We start from the raw sequence: 23,043 nt of genomic DNA, 5'->3' as shown, positions 1-23,043 counted from the left end.
ACACGCATGTCTCCTTTACCAAAGCAAATGCACATCTCCTTGGTACCCTTTATGTACCTCATAATGCACTTAACTGCCTCCCAATGCCTCTTTCCTGGATTAGCCATATACCGGCTAACAACTCCCACTACAAATGCAATGTTTGGTCTAGTAGCTATCATAGCATACATAAGACTCCCAACTGCTAATGCATAAGGAACCTTGGCCATCATGGCCCTTTCCTCATCTGATTTGGGACTATCTGTACGACTCAGTTTCACATATGGAGGCAATGGAGTACTCACTGCCTTCCCCCCCTCCATATTGAAACGCTGCAATACTTTTGTAACATACTCTTTTTGTGAAAGCCAAAGGAGTTTCCTACTCCGATCACGTGTGATGCGCATACCAAGAATATGACCTGCAAGTCCCAAATCCTTCATATCAAAGGCCTCATGCAACTTGGCCTTTAATGCATCTAGCTCATAAGTATTCTGGCTAGCCATTAGCATATCATCCACATATAGTGCCAGGATTATGAGGCTATTATCCTTAGCCCTTTTAGTGCAAAGGCAGTGATCAATTTCACTTCTTCTAAAACCCTGGGACCGAATGAAAGCATCAAACTTCTGATACCATTCTCTAGGTGCTTGCTTAAGACCATAGAGACTCTTCTTCAGTTTGCAAACTAAATGCTCTTTGCCCTTTTCTTCAAAGCCTTCCGAATGCACCATGTAAATTTCCTCATGCAAATCCCCATGCAAGAAAGCTGTCTTGACATCCATCTGCATAAGCTCCATATCCTCTGATGCCACTTGTCCAAGCATGCATCTAAGTGTGGTCATCTTCACAACCGGAGAGAATATCTCATCAAAGTCCACACCCTTCTCTTGCTTGAACCCTTTAGCAACCAAACGGGCCTTGTACCTAGGCACATCATCAACTGTGACCTTCATTTTGTAGACCCATTTACATGGCAATGCTTTCTTTCCATGTGGCAAAGAAACCAAGTCCCAAGTCTTATTCTTCATAAGTGAACTCATCTCTGATTGCATAGCATACTCCCACTTGCGTTGATCCTCACGCATCATAGCCTCTCTGTAGCAAGAAGGCTCCCCGCAATCAGTAAGCATCACATAGTCTACCCCTGGAACAAACCTATCAGGCGGTCTAGACACTCTAGATGATCTTCTCAAGGGCATTTCAGCATGGTGTCCCACCTGCATATCAGCCACATTTGGCTCATCATTTCCACCAATAGATGATCCATCATCTACCCTTGATTGTATACCTGTGGGAGTACTTGGTGGTACCATTTCTTGCACATTTGGTGCATGGACAGCTTGCTGCCTATCAACATATGCAGGTGGATTCACATCCTGGAAAGTGATTCTCCTCATTTCCACATCCCTCATGGGTGCCTTATGCATCTTCTTCTCATTGAAGACCACATCATGGCTGCGTATGATCTTCTTTACTTCTGGATCCCAGAGACGATAGCCCATCTCTCCACTTTCACCATAACCTAGAAAGATGCATTTCCTAGACTTAGGATCTAGCTTCTTTCGAAGCTCTTTTGGCACATGTGCATAAGCCTCACACCCAAATATACGCAAATGAGAGTAAGAGGGCTTCTTGCCACTCCATGCCTCTTCAGGAATACCACCATCCAAACTCTTACTAGGTGATCTATTGATCACATGCACTGCAGTCTTCATTGCCTCAGCCCAAAAACCACCAGAAAGACTTGCATTGGAAAGCATGCATTGCAACCTTTCTTGAATGGTACGGTTCATCTTTTCTGCAACTGGATTTTGCTCTGGAGTACGAGGGGATGTGAGCTCCCTCTTAATCCCACGTGTATCACAGAAATGCTGAAAGTCATGAGAGAGATACTCTCCACCATTGTCAGTCCGTAGCATTTAAGCATTCTACCTGACTGATTCTCAACCAAGGCCAGCCATTTCTGAAATACCTGGAACACATCACTCTTCCGAGCTATAGCATAAGCCCACACTTTCCTAGTTGCATCATCAATGAATGTCACACAGTATTCAGCCCCGCCTAATGACCGTGTAGGCATGGGACCACATATGTCTGAATGCACCAAATCAAGCATTTCAAACTCTTTCTTTCCCCTTCTTTTATGGGCTGATTTAGTCTGCTTCCCATAGAGACAGTGCTCACAAAATTCAAAATCAGAGAAACTCAAATGCGGTACATAACCCAAATGGCATAAGAGTTTCATTCCATTCTGGCTCATGTGCCCCAACCTGCAATGCCACAAAGAAGTGCTTGGCTGCTCGGTTATTGCAACAACATGATCAAATACCCCTGATACATGTAAGGGATACAAAGTCCCACACTTGGCACCCCTAGCCAAAAGCATAGAGCCCTTTTGAATTTTCCAACTTTGAAAGCCAAAAGTGGTGTGAAAATCAGCATCATCTAGCTGACCCACTGAAAGAAGACTCTTGGTCAGCTTAGGCACATGTCTCACATGTTTCAAAACAAATGTAGACCCATTTGCAAAAGAAAACTTTATGTCACCTACTCCCACTATGTCACATGCATAGTCATTTCCAAGATGCACACAACCTGTCTTTCCACTGTCATAAGTGGAGAACCATTCCCTATGGGGAGTAACATGGAATGAAGCACCAGAATCCAAAATCCAATCCTGGGAATATGCATCATCTGAAGTGGTAAGCAACTCTGTAGATAAACTAGACATGAAGAGAACGTCATTGTCACTATCATATGTGACTGCATTGATCTCCTCGATCTTCACTTTTCCTTTGTCCTCCCTTGGACTCTCTTCCTTTTGATTTGCACCCCAATTTGCATTCTTTTTCTTATCCTTTTGCTCTCTTTCCAGCTTGTAGCAATCCTTTTTCATATGGCCCTTCTTGCCACAATGGTAACACTCAATGTTCCATGCCCTGGATTTGCTACGAGACTTCCCTCTTTCTTGGGACTTCCCCCTGAACTGTGATCTGCCCCTTTGCACATTTAAGGCTGCATCCTGCTTGTTGCCATCCATAGACTTCCATCTAATCTCCTCAGCCAACAAGCTACCCACAACATCATCAAATTTCAGTACTCCACCAGGTGCAGAGTTACTGACAGCTGTACGAAAGGTATCCCATGAGGATGGCAATGAACATAAGAGAAATATTGCCTTAGTCTCTGCATCAAAATTCATTTTTTGAGCCTGAAGCTGGCTGAAAATAATATTGAATTCATTCAAGTGAGAAGCAATGGAGACCCCTTCCTTCATCTGCAGCTCAAACAACCTCTTCATGAGGTAAACTTTATTAGAGGCAGTTTCCTTCTCATAAGTGGCACACAGTTTCTTCCACAAATCTTCCGTAGTCTGCTCATTTACTACTGTGAAATAAACTGACTCTGCAAGATGAAGTCTAATAGTAGACTTTGCTAATGCATCCAACTCATTCCAATCATCCTCAGACATATCCGCAAGCTTAGCTTCAATACCTGCCAAGGGTTTAATCTGCTTCTTTTGAATAAGAACATCCCTTATTTGTTCTTTCCACAAAGAAAAGTTTGTCCCATCAAACTTTTTAATGCTGAAAAACTCCTTTTCAGACATGGAAGAGGATGCCATGATGCGAATAAAGCAAAATCCCAAATGCTAGTGCTTGCAAGAGAGAATCACACCAAATACCAAGTGCACCCAAATGTGTATGACACAATAGAGTGAAATATCACCAAAGCTCAAAGCATCAAAAGATGCATCTGACTCATGTGCATATACTATGCATCCATATGAGCAAATCTGGCCCAAAAGAAAATGCCAATAAGTGCCAAATGACTCAAGCATAAACACTGTCCTCTAGCATATGCATCAATAATGTCTCATCCAAGAGAGCATAGCACTATCAGTGCATCACTTGCAATGTTTCAAAGTTGTCCCTCAGCATAAAATAGCATCCATGTGCAAAGCGTCCATAAAAATAGCATCCCACAAGGCAATTTGGGCCTATTAGCGCATCCAATAAGGACCGCAATGCATCCAAATGGCCTATAAATCATCCACTGCAACCCAATGCACACCACAAATGAGCGCACACTGCTCAAACTGCAACCAGAGTGATTTGCATAAGGTATGCTCAAGAAATCATAGTCCCACGGTAATGAGCGCTACTGAAAATAGAACCTGAGATGCCTCAAAACATGGGCGCCATTGCATAATCGGACTCAACAAGAAAATCTGCAAATATCTCTCTTCTGCCAGAACTCCAAAATCCCAAACGATGAGTGCGAAATGGGAGTCAACACTTATCCACTGCCATGTGGCATAAATCTAAGGTTTCAAAACCTTAGAATGAAAAATGCATAACAGAGAGACGAAATCGAATACACAGAGATCTATAACTCTGAAAATCCTCCACCGAATCGCGCAAGAACTGATAGGAAGGGGTTTTTGGGCGTCCGGAACGCAATGGGACAGACGGTTTTGGAAACCGTGGTCTCAATCACTGGGTCCAACACACGGACTGAAAAACGTTTTTTGGAAACAAATCTGTTTGTAAACTCCACCAGAGTGCGAATGATGAACAACATAGAAGTTTTAGGACCTCCTGAGTCCACCGGAACTGACAGATCTGCAAATGGTTGCTCCAAACTTGAGTTCCAACACCCGGGCAAAAAACGCAGAAACTGACACAGTGAGTCAGAAATCCAATGAAATGATCCCAGATTCAAGAATGAAGGTGTTTCCAAGCTCCTGAAGTAATGTGGACACCAAAAGCAAGCAATAGTTGCCTCTACAAGTCAATACGGAGTCTCTGTCATCGAACGGAACAGGAAAAAGCTTAAAAAACGACTTTTTCTTTAAAAGCTCTTAACAGGCTCTCAAAACCACTTCGCAAAGCCAAAGTGACTTTTCCAAAGGTTCCTCCAAGGTCTCTGCACACTCGGATGCAAGTAAAGTCACCCACAAAGCTTCCCACAGAGCTTCTCCTTCCTCCCACAGAGCTGCTGAGCTTCAAGCATTCACGCACGCTCAGCTAGATCACCCGGGCTCTGATACCAGTTGAGAGTGCTCTCAACGGAAGCAAGAATGGAAGAAGGAGAGAGAGAGAGACAGAGAGCCACACAAGTTTGGTGGGTGCAGAACCACCCTAATCTTCTTTTTCATTCATTTATATATGTGTTTGAGTATTGTACATAACCAGGGTAAAGGCACAGTGACCTTTAACACCCACACTTATATATTTGACTATCACTCGGCTAGATATTTGTTATGCAGTAAGCTCACTAGCACAGTTTATGGCAAATCCAAAACAGTCTCACTGGAATGCAGCCAAAAGAGTCTTGAGATACATCAGAGGTACAAGGCAATTTCGGATAGAATACAAAGGAAGTCATCCACTGTTGCATGGATACTATGACGGTGACTATGCCGGAGATCATGAAACTAGGAGATCGACACAGGGATATGCATTTTTCCTTGGTCAAGGTGCTATATCATGGTTATCAAACAAACATCCAACTATTTATTTATCTTCGACTGAAGCAGAATGACTGAAGCAGAATATAGAGCACTCACTACAGGTGCATGTGAGGCTATATGGCTCAAAAGACTATTGTCAGAAATAGATTACTTTGATGAGTCAAAGCCAACAACAATATACTGTGATAATCAATCGGCTCAAGCATTGGCCAAGAATCTAGTATATCACTCCAGGACAAAGCACATTGATGTCAGAGAGCACTTCATCAGAGAAAGAGTGTTACTTGGTAACATCACACTGCAGAATTGTGATAGCAAAGAGAATGTTGCAGACATCTTTACCAAACCACTCGATAAAGAGCTATTCGAGAAACACCGACTAGTTGACACAGAGGAAGGACATTCCCATTAAAGGGGTGTGATGGAATGTAATACTCAGTCCTTGTTCGATTCCCCAGAATCATCATCTTGAGGGAAGGCCTACTTCATGATGTTGATCTTGAGGGAAGGTGTTGAGAGTTGACGCTCAACATCATGTGATCACGTGTGCATAGCACCATCATGTGATCATATGTGCATAGCACTAACCCAATAGAGTGCTATAAAGGAAAGGGTTAGATCCCCTAACCCTAACCCTAAATGGGTTTGTATATATTCTATTTTTTCAACTAAATCTAGTGTACAGTTAGTCATTTGTGGTGTGCTCTCTAGCTGTGCCCTCTCTCCTCATCTCCACTCTTCTCCTCTCCCCTGTTCATATTTTGTCAGGGGTAAATACGTCTAATAAAAAGACTAATTAAAATGGATTCTGAGAATATGGTTCCAAGAAGTCGATGATCGTGGGTGATACTAGGTGTCAGCTCAAGGCGTAGCAGACGAGGTAATGTGGAAAAATGCAGGCATGGTAGACTAGATAAAGATGAAGTCGAGCTTCAGGTGTGTGGCGACGTCAGAGAAGAAAGTCGAGGAGCAGTACACTCTGCAGAGCAGTTTTGGGCCACTGGCGATCGGCTCATAGGGTTAGAACACCAATTGATGCATAGAGCTCGAAAATGGAACGGCAAAAGTATGCCGTCGCTTGACTGTGCACAACAGTTATGAAAGGGGGTCGATAACCTAAACATGAAACGAGGGAGAGTCATGGGTCGGGTAGGTCAGGTTTTGTTGGGAGTAGTTGGGGGTAGATAAAAGAGTCGATTAAAGGAAAAATAGTAAGAAGATTTTGAAAACATAGAAAAAATACATGAAAATTTTAGAAAAAATAGGAGGACTTGGGGAGGAGGGAAATTGAGGAAAAATACAGAGAAAATTAGAGACAAATTAAGGGAAGAATAAGGGAATTTGAGAGGGGGAAATTAGGAAAATTAAGGGGGAAATATAAAAAAAGATTAAGGAAAAAATTAAGGGAAAATAAGGTGAGATTAGGAAAAATAAGATGAAAATAAGGGAATTTAAGGTAAAATACAGAAAAAAGGAAGAAATTAAAGGAAGTTAAGAAGAGAAAATAAGAAATCTAAGGAAAGAAGGAAAATGTTTAGAGAGTAAGTGGATGCGAGAGAGAAAGGGAAGTGTGTGTGTGTGTGTGTGTGTGTGAAGGAAAACAATAGGGCTAAATATTAGCTCAATGGTGAATTAAGAGGCTTCTCCAAGTTGCTTGGGCTAATATTTATAGCTTTAAATTTGATAAAATCGCCCACAAATTAAAATCCCTTTCTCATAAAAGCTCCAAACTTAGTACATGGTTAGCTATTTTGTGCACTCCACTCTGTCCCACCATGGTATCAAGCCACTTATGCTCTATCCATTGGGAGAGAGTGGAAGCACTTACTCTCATTAAGGAGTAGGCCCTAACTTTCATCAAAGAAATAAGACCTCTTCTTCAAGAACCTTCATGTCTTTCCCAGCTCATCTTGTAGAACTCTTTTCCTCTTTGTTTTGGTATAGAAAGCTCAAGAATTGAGCTTCAATTATGCTCTCTTGAGTGAATGAGTGTCTATGTCCTTGAATGTTCATCTCTTTGAGAGATTTTGTAATGTTTTGTAAGGTTCATTTCATGAGATTTTGTAAGGTCCAAGTACTCAAATCAATCAACACAAGTCATCTAGACCCATTTAAAGAATGAGATATTTCAAATTCTAGCTTGTAAAAAACCTGTATATGAAGTTTAAGTAAACTTAACCCATTGAAGCCTAGAAAACGGTAGCATGGGCTAATATTTGTAACTCTTTGAGAAAAGTTTCACCCAATGATCTACACTTCGATAAAGCATCGTGTTAATAAGTCCCTTTTCGTTAACTTAATCATGGTTATGTGTACATTGACTAAAGGATTAGCCTGATGACCTACACTTCCTCTCTCTTTCTATATGTGTGTGTGTGTGTGTGTGCACATGTGCAACTAGTTGGAAAATTTCTTAAGCATGGGTAAAGCAGCACCCATGCTAGCTGCCCAGTTGGTTGCCTGAAGGTTGGACAACCATTTGCCCCACCCTAGTGGTCTGTAAAGATTCTATTGAAAGTCTACACACCAAGGGTTTTCTTGCTATACTGAGTCCTTGTAGTAGCCAATGGGATTAAATAAAAGTGATGGTGGGCACTCAGGGCATTACACACTACTAGCTATAATCTTCTCCTTCCATCTACCTACCTGGTAGGCTGAGCCCAAAATCTGAGCATCCATGGGTAGCCAGTCGAATTTGCGTGCTGAAGCACTCTGGCTATCCATGCCCGTGCCATCATGCTAAACCCCTTCCACAACCACCTCCTAAGACAAGTGAGATTTTGTGATCCAATGGTCCTACTCACACATTTAGTTTCAAAACCCATCAATAACTTCCAAAATCTTCCCTAGGTTGATGCAAGCATTACCATTAATGTTGGTAGGGGTCCTAATGCCCATGGCCTATGAAAATTACTTTTGGTACATGATTTGGGTAACCTCTCACCTGAATTGAGGTAGGCTCTTGGATATTCAAGGATATATTCAACAAAAGCTCCAATTTATTTGCAAAGGTAGCAAGCATTCAAGAAGCTCCAAAGCTCCAATATAATGTAGACTTGTTTTGAGTGTGGACTCCAGCCATAGAGACTACTAACTCATGTACGATGAGCGTAAGGAATTCATATATTACAACCCGCATATGGCATCCTAAGAGGAGTGTTTCAACCACAAAAGAAGGCAAGTGCTCAACATACAGAAAAGCTAAGTAATATATATCTGGATGAATCCATGAACATGCTCAAACTCATCTTCGAAAAACACAACACAGTGTGTGGTTTCAATCTCATGACAGTCACTCACAAGATTGAACACCATTAACTCCATTGTGCATAGGAGTAGGGAATACTATGGCATCCCTATTGACATCATCATGGTGTAGGCCATAGTATAAACAAATTTTCTGTCACACAAAATACTCAAGAGTGTCCTTTGTTGGCCCTCAAGTTAGGGCCAACACAGGAGCATGGTTCTAGATGGTACCAAGTGTTACATTTCTTGGAACAATGGTGCGACTTTGAATCGAGCACCGATTGTAGTACGCAATGAAGTGATGTGGGGTTCCCAAGAAATGAAAGGTTGCCACTAATCCCCTAAATTAGGGATCTCAAGCAGTATAACAATGCCTACTATCAAATGTTTTTGCAAGCTGTAGACGGCATAGCCCATGTGGGTAAAAAAATTCCATGGCTTTGAGGTGAGAGTCCACCAACAATGAACACTCCTTTGGGTGACTTCTCGTGGTCTATAAAGACGGGTGGCATGCCAATGTTTTTGCAAGCTGTAGATGGCATAGCCCATGGGGGCAAAACTAGAGTGCTTGGCTAGCTGGATGAATACTTCTCTCTTTTGCTATCTTGTTGAGGTTCACATGAGTCACGTTGTCAGAAATGATGCAGAAGAATGATGTTCAATTGCATGCAACCTTTTCTAGAGATTTCGTTATCATCCAGTCCTGCTTGCACTTGATGTTGTTCATGTTGACAGTAAAACGTAGTTTTTCTTTTTTTCGGAGGAAGACTAATTGCTATTCTTTGCACTGTAAGCAAATCTATTGTCATTCCACTTCGAGCGAACGACGGGGAGATGTATTTCAGAAATGTATAAATAATAAATCAAAACCAAATTGAGCCAGAAGCATGCAACTGTGACAGGAATAATCCAAACCCAAAGCCGCATTGCATGTACAACAAAAGTTCCAGCACCATTTGCAACTTCATTGGATCCCTTTTTTCGAAGGCACAAATGTTTATTTTTTGGGTCAAATTATGTTCCTACGCTTTAGGAAATAGTACTTCCGCGCTCTAGCCAGATGGCCCTCGAGCGTGTTGTAACCTAATGGACCTACTGTGTTGTGGCTCCTTATGTAGTACTGCTCTAAAGTTCGTGCTTTGTCTATAGTGTCTGTTGTTTCCAAAACTTTGATTTCGAAATTTTCTTTGAAGGGCTTGTAATGCTGCAAGTCCTCTTTCATTTTCGTCGGTGGTTTTTTATTGTGCTGTTTGATCCTCCGTGGCAGGTCCGTCGTGCTCCCTATGTATTTTCTGTTGTTGGGCTTGCACGTGATGCAGTAGACGATGAGGCTCGCACGATTCCCTTGCACGGGCGCTTCAATGGAGGCTCCTCCTTCATCTCGAGGCTCGCGTCTTTCAATGTCGTACCTGCGTAAACATTGACAATTGCATTAGTCATCGAGGTTTTCGGTTTTTGTTTTCCCGTTTGAGGTCCATAATAGAATGCATCTATTTACTTGCCCTGGTTTTTCTCTGTTGGCGTGAAAGGATCGTTTCCAATACCGAAGCGCTCCTTGTATAAGTCCCTGTCGAAAATATACGTAAGCTTCTCCATTATTGTCACCGGGTGCGTCGCGTCGTGCGTCCCTCCAAATTGTTCCATGAATTGTTCGAGTATAGCCGTTCCTTGATCACGCGTCGTGTCCCTCAACAACTCCAAGGATACATTGTACCCGTAATGCAGCAGCTCGCACGCATACGCTGTGATCCCTTTCGTCTTCGTGTCTAGTAGCTTCTGCCCCTCCAAACTTTCCATCATCCTATCGGTCTCATCGAACTCAATGTGAAGCTCGACAAGGATCTCTTTGAGGAGTCCTGTAGGAGAAGTGCAATCCATGATGAGTTTGTTGTTCTTGCAACTCGTTAATTCTTTTTCTCAATTGTTACGGGTTTTTTTAAATTTCGGAAGCATTACGCACCATTTGCGAATCTCAAGCCTCCCGGCTCTCTTTTAGCTGGCAAACGCCTATTGCAGTTGTCAATGAAGTCGCGTAGTTCTGCATACGTGTTGAAGCCGTTGATGTAAGCTCCCGGACGTTCTCCTGCATTGTTTGCTAGCCGGAATTGCTTTGTGGTTAGGAAGAACCTCCTCTTTGCTGGTGGAGGCTTTGTTGCCTTCGCGTTGCTTTTGTATAGCTCAAATAGCTGCTTGCAGGCACGACTTATTACACCGTCTTTTCAAATGAGCCGTCTTTTTAAATCTTCAAGAAAAAAAGATTCTTTCATGCTGGTGGAATTTACCTTGTTTGCGTCCATGTCTTATGCTGCAATGTCCCGAGCTTTCTGATTCTCTGCACCTGTTCTCGACAACAGACAAGATATTAAAACCATTTTCCTTGCACGCATGTTTGACGTAACATATTCATGACTTGTCTGTTCAATCTCTGGTAGTGAATACCTTTATGCACGTGGTTGTGTTGTCGGCTGTGAGAACTCTCGTGGAATTGGTCTGAATATGTCTGGATGTGGGCAATGTAGTATGCGCAGCCTCGTTCTCTCAGTCACTCTGGATAACATCACGTATGCTAGAAAACACTCCTCGGAATATGAGCAGCGCTTTGTTGGATATAGTTGCGCCTTGGGATTTGTGTCCCGTGATAGCGTATGCTAGGGTTAGTGGAAATGTGGACTTGTGGAACCATTTTCCATTTATTGCCTTTCGCTGATGCTTCGAGCGTCATAATGTGAGCACGGCCGCCATTGTGTCCACGATGACAGTGATACCATTGATTTCTCCCCTGCTAGTTGCATTGATGCTCTTGATTTTGCACATTGCTCCATTTGCGGCACCTATTGCGAGGTCGATGTTTTCCGTTATCATTGCCTTCGCCCCCACGCAAATTTTTCCTATCTCATTGAAGCTTTTGTCCTCCAACCATTCTTTGAGAGCTGGTTCGCTCGCGGCGTTGCTGTGTATTTGAACATGCACAATCATCTCGGGAGTGTTGAATTTCTCCACAAGCTCATCGTTGAAGGTAGCGACATCGACTCTGTGCATGCAAATGATGGTTGTTTCGGCATCGATGAAGTGGCATGCACCTTCCTTGTCGACAATGCACTGCCCCAAACAGTCGGAAATCTCGTCAGTTGTGGGCGTCCTGAGTCTTATGGTATGCAAGAATGCTAGGAACGGCATGTCTCGTGCATGTCGCACCGAGAATTGCATGTGGTACATTTTCGCTTGAGCCCAGTGCGCGGAGGACGTGATGTGGCACGGCTCGCAGAGATCCTCGCGGTGTTTGCAGACTGGCGGTAATTGCGCCAGGTCACCAAAAATTATGAGCATTTTGTGTCTGAATGGCTCATGCAATGTGCCATTAGTCACATTGACGATTTGTCTTACCACGAGATCGAAAGTCATCCTTGTTAGCATGGACATCTCGTCAATGATGATCGCATTGGCTTCCTTGATTGCGAGGTGTCGCTCATCCGTCTCATGGATGTTCAGTGGGTACTGACTGCTGCGCACAGGGATCTTGAATTGGTAGTGTACAATGGTTGCAATCCCGCTCAGTCGCGTCGCAGCCGCCCCTGTTGATGCACAGAGTATTGCCGTTTTGTTTTGCGCTACCAGATGTGAAACATAGTACCGTATCAAGAACCTTTTACCGCTACCTGGTGTTCCACAAACAACGTGCAGCCCCGAGCTTGTTGAAGCTAGGCTTTCGAAGACTCTTTGTTGTTCTACTGTCAATGTGGCATTGGCGACGGTGCGAAACTCGGCCATTTTTTCCAACATCCTCGCGCGTGTTGGCCCTTCGACGGTTTGCTGGTCGATGTTAGGCACTTCCATCAGGCAGTCTCGGATGATCGCAACCTTTTGCAATATCATATTGATCAACTGGTCCGTGTGGTCAGTCGCTAGCAAGTTCCTTTGCGTGTATTCGGTCACATACATCTCGAGGTCCTCGTTGCTCAATATGAGGTCGCGCATTTGGCATTCGACAAAGTAGGATCCAGCTGTGTTGGCAGGTGATATGAGCTTTCATTCCTGAAGTTGAGTTTCCGCAAGAGCACGTTGTAGAAGCACCCCTCTGGTTGATGTCCAGGGTGGTAGTCAGTGAATCTGACTACTCGCTCACATTTTGCGATCCTGTTGCCTAAGAGGTCGACCGACCGTTCCACGTTGCGTTTCCTTGGGCTTTCGGATCACATATTGCCTATGGTAATCGTAGAACGTGCTATCCTCGATGACGCTCGGTCTCCCGGAGTATATGTCGACCGGGTGCAGGGTGACGTTGTTGTTTCGCGAGATGATGCGTTGTCTTAGAGATGAGTTTTCGCAAGAGCACGTTGTAGAAGTACCCCTTTGGTTGATGTCCAGGGTGGTAGTCAGTGAATCTGACTACTCGCTCACATTTTGCGATCCTGTTGCCTAAGAGGTCAAGACCGACCATTCCATGTTGCGTTTCCTTGGGCTTTCGGATCACATATTGCCTATGGTAATCGTAGAACGTGCTATCCTCGATGACGCTCGGTCTCCCGCAGTATATGTCGACCGGGTGCAGGGTGACGTTGTTATTTCACGAGATGATGCGTTGTCTTAGAGATGGTGGCGAGGAGTCGACATAGTGAACGGTCTCGCTCCTTGTGATTGTTGGTATCTGCATGTAGTTTAGCGCGGCCTCTGTTGGTTAGGTTGGTTTTGATAGGAGACTCGCGGCGATGAGTTTCAGCTTTACTTCGTCGAGATGTTGCAACCCCAAACGCGAGGCGTCTTATGAACGGATGTTCAGTTTGCCCATTGGTTCAGATTTCATCACGTACTTGAGGAGGTAGTGAGAGATTGAAGAGTTTGTCACCCACTGTATGTTCATGTGCGCACCCCACAACAGTAACACGGAAGGATGGTAAGGGACGACGTTTCGGTGCTCATGTCCCGGCCGGTAATACAACCAACGTTGCGTCAGAGGATCGAGGATGGGTTCATATTCTGGCTGTGTTGCGAAAGGGAAGCCGTGCTTGCAACTGTGGTGTGACGGTCCGACGTAGCACGCTTTCCTGCATACGTGCAACTGCTTCCTGAGAACTAGTTCTCACAGCCTTGTGTTTTGAGGATCCAGAGCCTCGTCCCTAGGGACGTAAGCCGCAATCTCATTTGCAATTCGCTGACGGTCATCATGGTGGACCCACAATATGACATGGGCGTGTAGGGAGCCCCTGTTTTGTATCTCATAAGGAACGACATGGTGTTGTATTCGGCCAAGCAGACCGTCGAATGAAAGCAAATGCTTGCGCATGAACATGTGGAAGCGTGCGTGGAAAAGTGCCACGCATTCAATAGGACTGTCCTTCGGAAGGCTACAAAATTATTATCTTGAAGTAGCTGGGAAGGTGCAGATCCTGACAAAGTTATCTATGTTATCATGCATCCTACAACGAGAACACACATGCAACGAATTCTGGACATGAAACCGAGAAAACAAGTGGATTCGCATTGAAGCTTGAGGAGTTCAAAAAGGGCACTGCGAATGAGATGGAAGGGCTTCAAGTTTGGGCTAGAGGCAGCAAAAATTGTTAGCTGAAGTCTGTTGGTTGTGCACTCAGAGAAGAATCGTTCACAGAGAGTTAAAGAAATAGTGGGAGATCAGGGAAGTTGCAACAGTGAAGCACTAAAAATCTGTTTACGATTGGCTACTTTGAATCCAAGCACAAACAACGATTGATGATCTAATAAATGAGTTGAAGGCAAGTAAGGAAGTAGAAGCAAACCTGATGGTGATGATGAACAAACAGCAACACACTTGAAATTACAATGTTTTTTTATGTATTTACTTTGCCAGACGAGGGAGGTATATTTAAAGGTTTTGCCTTGGCTTTTTACGCAGCTTTTCAAAAGCTTTCAAAGCTTTTGGGCTTTCAGAATTTAAAAAATCTAAGGGTGTATATTGTGCCATGTGGACTTCTCGCGGTCTGTAAAGACGGCTGGCATGCCACATGGATTGATGACATGGACAACAAGTCAAATGATACTGAAGAGATTCGTGAAAGATTCTGCAAGATTCTACCTTAAATAGTCACCCGGCGCTGTTAATCGCCCTCCAGCAGCGATTTCGGCGAGGTTGACGAATTTAGTTCCGGTTCTCATCGCTTTTTGTCGGTTTTCCATCATCCAGATTGCAGTGATGGAAGCTCGTACGCCTTCCATGCTAACGGATGTTCGTGCTGCCCATCGTTTTGATGGGTCGTCTTTATTAGCATACCTTCAGCGAACGGTCGATGGGTTCCCGCAACCACCTGCTACCATTAAGATTTGTCAGGTATATTTTTCGCCACTTTCATAGCATCGAGGAAGCGCTACATCTACTCGGTTAACTAGCGATTCACCTGCCGCTAATCATCGTGTCCTTGCCTGTATGATGCGTTTTTATTGTCCTTGTATGGCCACAAATTAGGACGTGCGAATTCTTTCGTAGTATTGCAAATTGGGACTACCTGGTAAACAAAGTGATCGATGATCGATGAACTCTGTAGAAAGGGACCGAGCTTGCTAGGAAACAGGTCGGTTAGTCGCAGCATTAAGGACTCAGGAGTCTGTACAAACTCGATATCGGAGTTGGCTGATGGGAGGTGATCCCAATGTTTTTCTGGAGATAAACAATCAAAATTTATCGTGTGAAGTACTATTCCGTTTGTCTGAACGTTAGCTTGGATATCTGTGAAGTTTTTACGCTTTTTAAGTACAAAACACACCTTACAATTTACAGCACCTCTCTTGCCGTGTAGAATTCAGGAGCGTTTGTGCAGATAGAAAGGGTGAAGGTAAAAGGGTCGCGGTCACGGTCTCCAAGGCTAAAATAGGCATCATACTCTTAGTGGTACTGTAATTTGACAAGGTCAGATGTTCTTATAGAGTTGGATCAGCGAAGCAGTGGCACAGTGCTTCAAAGTCCATAGTTTTTTTTGTGGCTGATGTAGCCGTAGATGGATCACAAATATAATCGTAGTAGTCGAGAGACTCTACGTGTGTTCGCATTTTCCTAGTCTTCCTCCATACTTTAATCGGATATTGTCTTGTCACCTGAACTTTCCGTGTTGATTATTACCATCTTTCACCTTTGGATCCGACTTTTTCTTTAGGGCTATTTCAGATTGGAATGAGCTTCTTGGGGACTATGTGGGAAAGTTCCTATGGAGGAGGTCCTGATCCTTTGATTTTGAGCTTCTTCAACTATGGGGGTACTTCTAGACTCTTAAACGCATTCCACATGCTTTAACACCGAATGCGTGTTAGTGCCCAGGTTTATCCCATTGCCCTTCATTTCGCTCTGGGTGTGCAGATTTACACCACTCTAGGCCACAATGGGGCGAGAGGTTTTTCAAACCTATGGTTGGGATTTGGAAGTAGACTGCCTCTGGTAGCGCCAGTTGACCCACATTACTAATGCTTGCAAGCTTGTCCTAACAAGCGGTATTTCTAGATCAACCTCCTCATCCAACTAATGCACCCTATAGAAGCACAATCACGCAATCATTCTTGTAGAATCAGGTTGGAACACAAGTCACCATCCTAGCAAAGAGTGTGCTACTCAACTTATCAACCAGTGTGAACTTCTATGTTGAAGCCACAGCTCACCCAAGATGTAATGACATAACAAATCTAGTCAAGGAAAAACTTTGTTGGTCGTCGAGCCGCTGGGTTCTCTGAGCATATCAGTCTTCCACTATGCGTACCCTCTATTGGGTCTTTTTTAACAAAGACAGCTCATTGAAGCACTCATGGAAGCTTCCATGTGGGGTATATGGCAAAGAAATCGATGCTTCCCATGAGGAGAAAAGTGGGCAGCAAAGCACAATGGGGTGTGCAACACTAAAACCATGAGGACATCCGGAACTTATGTGATTATGGAGCTTTGTGATGATGAGCACATGAGGATAGATTACCACCCACATGACTCCGGGGTGCCACAACACCCAAGGCAAAGGAATATATCACATCTCCTTTTGACCTTGGCGGCATGCATGATTGAATATGCCCTTTTTACACTAGGGGGCCTTGGTGCCCACATTGCCCAGAATTGAGGACAAAGTTATTTTTGAGGAGGGATGTATTGGAATGAAGGCCAAGTTTGGGCCAAGTTAGTAAGGCTTAGGGCTAATTTGCCTAGGGGATGCTTAGGCCTAGAGAGGGGCACAGAGGAGATATATTGGAGGAGACTATATAAGTCCACCTCTCCATCCTTTGTAGGGACTTTTTGATGTGACGTTTACTCTCTCTCTCTCTCTCTCTCTCTCTCTCTCTCTCTCTCTCTCTCTCTCTCTCTCACTCTTTCACTCTCTTGCCTCTCCTGCTAGCCCCTCCGCTCCGTCTCCCCTCCGCTCAGCCTCTCCGCCTCAGCCCCCCCTCATCCGCTCAACCTTTCCATCCCTCACCTGCCGCGGCATAGCTCCTCTAGCCGCCGCCGCCTAGCTCCCCTTGCTCGTCAGCACCTCTCTGTACCTCCGTTCGTACCTAGTCCTCCCATCCGTACCTCTCCCTCCCATCCGTACAGCTCGTCGTCCGTCATCAGCAACAGCCCGTACCTCCTCGAACAATACAACCCGTCAGCAGGAGCTCGTACCTCTCCGTCCATACCTCTCCCTCCGTACCCGTTAGCAGTACTCCACCCTTCAGCCCTTTGCCTTAGCCAACAATTACCTCGGCTAGCAGTAGCCAAACTAACCCTAACCCCGAGTTGGGCTAAACCCCCAACCCAACCCGGGGGTTTGGTTAAGCTAGCAGTAGCCAAACTAACCCTAACCCCGAGTTGGGCTAAACCCAACCCGGGGGTTTGGTTAAGCTAGGGGGTTCAACAGACAGCCAATTATGGATTGGCCTACCCTCTCCTCCAAGTCCCCCTCAACTCCTTCAACATCCATCAGCACTCGGTACTCTACAGTTGCAGCCATGACACCCTCTCCATATGCACGGAATTACCAACAAGAAGGCTCAAAACGACCCATCCTTGGGTAACAGGATCAGATTTTTTATTTGCAAGCAGTAGGCAGTGAGAGAGCTGCAATTGGAACTGGCATAAGTAAAGGCTCGACTTCACATTCTGGAAGGGCCTAGGCTATAAAATCTTGTAAGGATTCCCCCCTACCCCACAGCTAGTCTCTACAGTCAAAGATCTTGTTCACATTGAAGTACAAACTGCTAAGAAGGAAGTGATTGTGGAAGTGGACACCAAAGCAAGTAAGTCTGATATTCAAGCAGAGATTAAATAACAAGAAGCTAGATGTGATAATGCGTTGAAGATTAGAATAGGGGCACTCCCGGTACAAAGAGGAGGACACATATAGTGAAATATTGACAAAGATCAAATCAAGCTTGCCCAACATTGAATAGGTGGATGATGATGAGCAAGATGATGACGACTCCAGGCCAGCTTCTATTATACACTATAAAGGTCATGCAATCCTTACACTGAAGTCGAAACATATGCGGATCAAGCTTCTTCGACAATCTTACAAGTTGAAGGGCACCAAAGTATGGATAGGAGAGGAGCTTACACAAGCTCATCTCAAGAATAAGGCAACTGAATTAGATAAAGTTAGGGCTGCCAGAAAGGATGGAAAAAGGGAAGTTTACCGTGAAGGCGTAGCACTAATCAGAGAGTTTAAATCAAAACCAAAAGACTCTCAGTCTTAAACTGATGTATGGTTGTTTACTCTTTCAGACTATCATGTAGGTACTCTAAATAATGTGGGTTACTTTTTGCACTCCTTGGGAGCTGCCATGTGCCCTCCCTAAAGCAGATGTACTAGATAGAGGTTTCCTGCTGTCCCATAGACCTTTTGGTCTCCAGTGGACGTTAACAGACTTTCTTTCTTTCTTTCTCATTTGATTCGTCGCTGATCCCCGTTCACTCCCGTCGCTGACCGTTGCTCCCGTTGTTGACAAGTAGCTCTCCCGTCTACTCCTCCCATAGCTCTCGTAGCCCTCCCGCCTACTCCTCCCGTAGCTCCCATCCGCTCCTCCTGTACCCCCTCTTGTAGACAGTCTACCGTACTACCACTAGCGCTACTGCACCAACAGGGTTGTACGAAGGCTCGTGAATTAGGAACCCATAGCTGCGATGAACCTCCAGCTCAACTAGGGGGTTAGCTCAGCCAAGGGGTAATAGGAGATATGGCCATTAAAGAATGCCTAGCTTACTCTCCTCTTCAAAATCACCCTCTACTTCAGCAGCCTCCAATAGCAGAGCCTGATACGCAGTTGCAGCCACGACGCCTTCCCCGTATACGCATATCTATGAACGAGGTGGTCTTTTTGACCCATTATTGGGTATCATGAACAGATTTGCTTCCTACAGGATCAAGTGAGAGAGCTGAGGCGGATGCCATAACTAGAATTCAAGTTTTGGAAGCACCTGTTAAGAAGGAAGTCATTGATGAGATTGTAAAGTCATGTAATGCTTCCCCCCCACCCCCCAACTAGTCTTTGCTGTCAAGAATCTAGTTCAAAATGAAGTGCAGACAGCCAAGCAGCTGATATTCAGGAAGAGATTAAAGAACATGCAGCTAGAAAGGATAATGCTTTGAAAATCAGAAATTGGGGGGGTTCTAGATGAAAGTTATAAAGAAGAGGAATCATTCAGTGATACCTTTGCACATGTCAAAGCAGCCATGCCTACTATTGATTGGACAACTGACGCATACGACAATCCTGACAATCCTGATGATGATGGTGAAGCTTGAGCAGTCAAGATTGGTCGGCATAATATCATTACATTCAACTACGTATAAAAGACTACAACAATCTCATAAGCTGAAAGGGACTAAGATATGGATAGCCGAAGAACTCACAAGAGCTCAACTAAAGGATAAGGCAAATGAATTAGCAAAGGTTTGGGCTGCCAAGGACGGTAAATGAGCAGTATATCGTGAAGGAGTAGCACTCATTAAAGAGTTCAAATCAAAACCAAAAGACTCTGTCTTAAGGTGATGTATGGCCAGCTATATATATGTATGTTTAATCTAGGTTATCACGTAGTGGGAGCTGCCCTGTGCCCTCCCTAAGCTGATGTACTAGTCGGTTTTCACATTGTCCCATAGACCTCTTGGTCTCTCGCGGACGTTAATAGACTTCCTTTCTTTCTTTGTTTCTATCTCTCTCCGCTCAACCTCTCCTCCGCTCAGCCTCTCCCCGCTCAGCCTCTCCTCCGTACCACAGCCGTACCTCCGCACCTCAGCAGTACCTCCGTCCGTACAGCCTCACCTGTAGCTCTCCATCCGTACAGCCTCTCCCGCATAACAGCTGTACCTCCGTACAGCCTCTCCCGCACTACAGCCGTACAACCTCTCCGTCTTTACAGCCGTACAACCTCTCCTGTCTGTACCTCCATACTACAGCCTCCGTCCTTCGTCCTCCATACTACCTCCATACCCCCCCATCGTCAACACCTCTCCATCTGTCCATACCTCCCGTCCATACCTAGTCTAGTCCTAGTCCTCCCTAACCCCGAGTTGGGCTAAACCCCCAACCCAACCTGGGGTTTAGGTTAAGCCAGGGGGTTCATCATACAACCAACTATGGACTGGCCTACCCTCTCCTCCAAGTCCCCCTCAACTCCCTCAACTCCTTCAACATCCATCAAGACTTGGTACTCTACAGTTGCAGCCATGACACCCTCTCCATATGCACGGAATTACCAACAAGAAGGCTCAAAACGACCCATCCTCCAGCAACAGGATCAGATTTTTTATCTGCAACAGGTAGTGAGAGTTACGATTGGAGCTGGCAGAAGTAAAGTCCCGACTTCACATCCTGGAAGGGCCTGGTAAGCAGGCAGTAATTGATGAGGCTGTAAAATCTTGTAAGGATTCCCCCCCTACCCTGCAGCTAGTCTCTACAGTCAAAGATCTTGTTCACACTGAAGTACAAACTACTAAGAAGGAAGTGATTGTGGAAGTGGACAACAAAGCAAGTAAGTCTGATATCCAAGCATAGATTAAAGAACACGAAGCTAGATGTGATAATGCACTAAAGATTAGAATAGGGGGGCTCCCAGAAGATTGGTACAAAGAGGACACATATAGTGAAATATTGACAAAGATCAAATCAAGCTTGCCCAACATTGAATGGGTGAATGATGATGATGAGGAGGAGGATGACGACGACGACTCCAAGCGTGCTTCTATTTTGCACTATAGAGGTCATGCAATCCTTACACTGAAGTCAAAAGATATGCGGATCAAGCTTCTTCAACAATCTTACAAGGTGAAGGGCACCAAAGTATGGATAGCAGAGGTGCTTACACAAACTCAACTCAAGATCAAGGCAACTGAACTAGCTAAAGTGAGGGCTGCCATTATATTACATTCGTGTATTACATGTTTGAAAACAGCTGCTGCTCCTCCCTGCTCCCTTGCTGCCCCGTCTCTCTCAGCCCCTTCCTTCCTCTCTCCCTCGCCCTCAGCCCCTCCTCCTCCCCCTCCCTCAGCCCCTCCCTCCCTCCTCCTCCTCTCCCTGTCAGCCTGCCCCCTACCCTCTCACCCCGCTCCCTCTCCTCTCCCTCTCAGCCTGACCCCTCCCTGCCTCTCAGCCCGCCCCCTCCCTACCTCTCCTTCCACTCCCTCTCCTCTCCCTCTTAGCCCGCGCCCTCTTGCCCCCTCCCCTTCAGCCTCTCCTCTCTACCCGCTCCCTACATCGCCTTCTACCCCCCGCTCCCTTCCTACTCCCTCCTCTCCTTCTACCCCGCCCCCTCCCCGCTCCCTACCCCCAGCTTCTACCCTGCTCCCTTCCTCCCCTCTTCCCCGCCCTCTACCTCGCACTTACCCCTCTCCCTTCCCTCCACCTCTACCCCATCCCCTTCTCCTACGCCCCCCCGCCCCCCCCCCCCCCCCCTTTCCCCACTCCCTATCCCCCCTGCCTCTCCTTGCTCTCCTCTTCCCCCTTCGCTTCTACCCCGCTCCCTAACCCCCGACTCAGCCCTCTCCTCTCCTAAGCTCTCTACTCTCCTCCCTATCCCCCCCTTCTTTCCTTCTCCCGCATCAATTTTTGGAGCGGACGGAGCTTCAAAGGTGTTCGAATCGGCCTCCTCACCTCGAGGGGCGATGGAAATTCCGTCAGCCAATCCTACTCCACCTCCATCGGCCACGAAAACCATTACTTTTTTTGAAGACGATTGCAGCAGCTCAAGAAGGATGTAGAGATTGAATGCTCTGCAACATTACTCACACACATCTTCAGGTCTCACCCTTCCAGATCCCAAGCCAGATACTGGATGCTTGCGGCTCTCCCCCCAGACCTCACTCCACGCCTTTTAGATGTTCGTCTTCTGGGACGAGGTTTTTTCTAGGTTGTTTTTGACACTCCAGAGGCTGCGAGCACTATGCTCAAAGCTGAATTTTTACAACTAGGACACAGGAAGATCTTCTTTGACACCTTCAATATTGGTTTCGACCCAGTGGAGGCAGATAAGGAAATCTTTTCGCTCTTCATCAGATTTCCCGGGCTTCCCTTGGTTTATCATCGACTTCTTTCTGTTATTGTGGAGCATTTCGGTGCGGTCGCTGAGATCCCACCCCTCCTTGGGTTGCCGTTGACTGCAGGAGAGGCAACCAAGGCTGATGGGGTACCTAGAGTTAGGGTCCTCTGTAAGAATCCCAACCTCATGATGGACTATGTTATGATCCAGCGCCTTGATGGTTCGTTTTTTCGCCAGAGAGTAGAGATTGCAGGCAAGCAGGACCAATGCAGGATTTGTAGGACCATTGGACACTTTGCCAGGGATTGCCCAAGGAAGAAGAAAAGGCCCAAGAAGCCCTCTGGTACAGCCACCGCCCCACGGCCTCGACAGGAGGGTGGTACAGGTCCACCACCTGCTCCTCGGCCTCGACAGGGAGGTGGTACAAATCCAGCACCTGCTCCTTGATTCGACAGGGAGATCCTCCTCAGAGTGGTGGTACAGCTCGCCAGAGTGCTCCTCATCGACTGAGCACTCCTTTGGTACTGATACCTTCTATCTTCGGTGCCTCCTGACCTGCAGGGGCACCTGCCGCATACCAGTAAGTTCCGGCTCGTGTGCAGATTCCACCTTCAGTTCAGGAGAATACACTAGTGGACTTTGTTTCGCCTCGAGCTGTCCCTCTAGTCTCACCTCACAGTCTGAGACGCTTCAGCTTCGACCTCTTCTCCGGTTGCAGCTTCTCCCCTGGAACTAGCGGTGCCAGATACTCTCCCGAGGCAGTAGAGGTTTGCACGGTCTGCACGGCCGTGTAGACACAGGATCGTCTAGAGCAGTCCTCACTTCCTCCCTTGGATAGAGGGAAGGGGATGCTTTACACTATTGATCCTCTTTCCTCAGAGGG

The 23,043-nt window shown here is 45.6% G+C and overlaps 1 protein-coding gene across 2 annotated transcripts in view; it reads left to right on the top strand.

Moving 5' to 3' along the window:
* The first annotated feature begins 14,786 nt into the window (after positions 1–14,786).
* The window catches only part of IBR3 (acyl-CoA dehydrogenase-like protein), a 122,902-nt gene continuing 114,645 nt past the window's right edge, over positions 14,787–23,043 (top strand). For both annotated transcript variants that reach the window (XR_015540449.1, XM_087369736.1), the window contains exon 1: positions 14,787–15,008. Coding sequence is in view for 1 of the 2 variants with exons in the window: in XM_087369736.1 (XP_087225862.1) it covers positions 14,874–15,008 (135 nt within the window). In the remaining variant the exon portion in view is untranslated. The remainder of the gene's footprint in view (positions 15,009–23,043) is intronic.

The sequence above is a fragment of the Dipteris shenzhenensis genome, chromosome 31 (assembly GCF_047967505.1).
Source record: "Dipteris shenzhenensis isolate YYH24624 ecotype China chromosome 31, Dip_SZ_1.0, whole genome shotgun sequence".
NCBI lineage: Eukaryota > Viridiplantae > Streptophyta > Polypodiopsida > Gleicheniales > Dipteridaceae > Dipteris > Dipteris shenzhenensis.
Note: the sequence above shows the minus strand (reverse complement) of the source record. Positions and strands in the feature narration are given on the sequence as shown.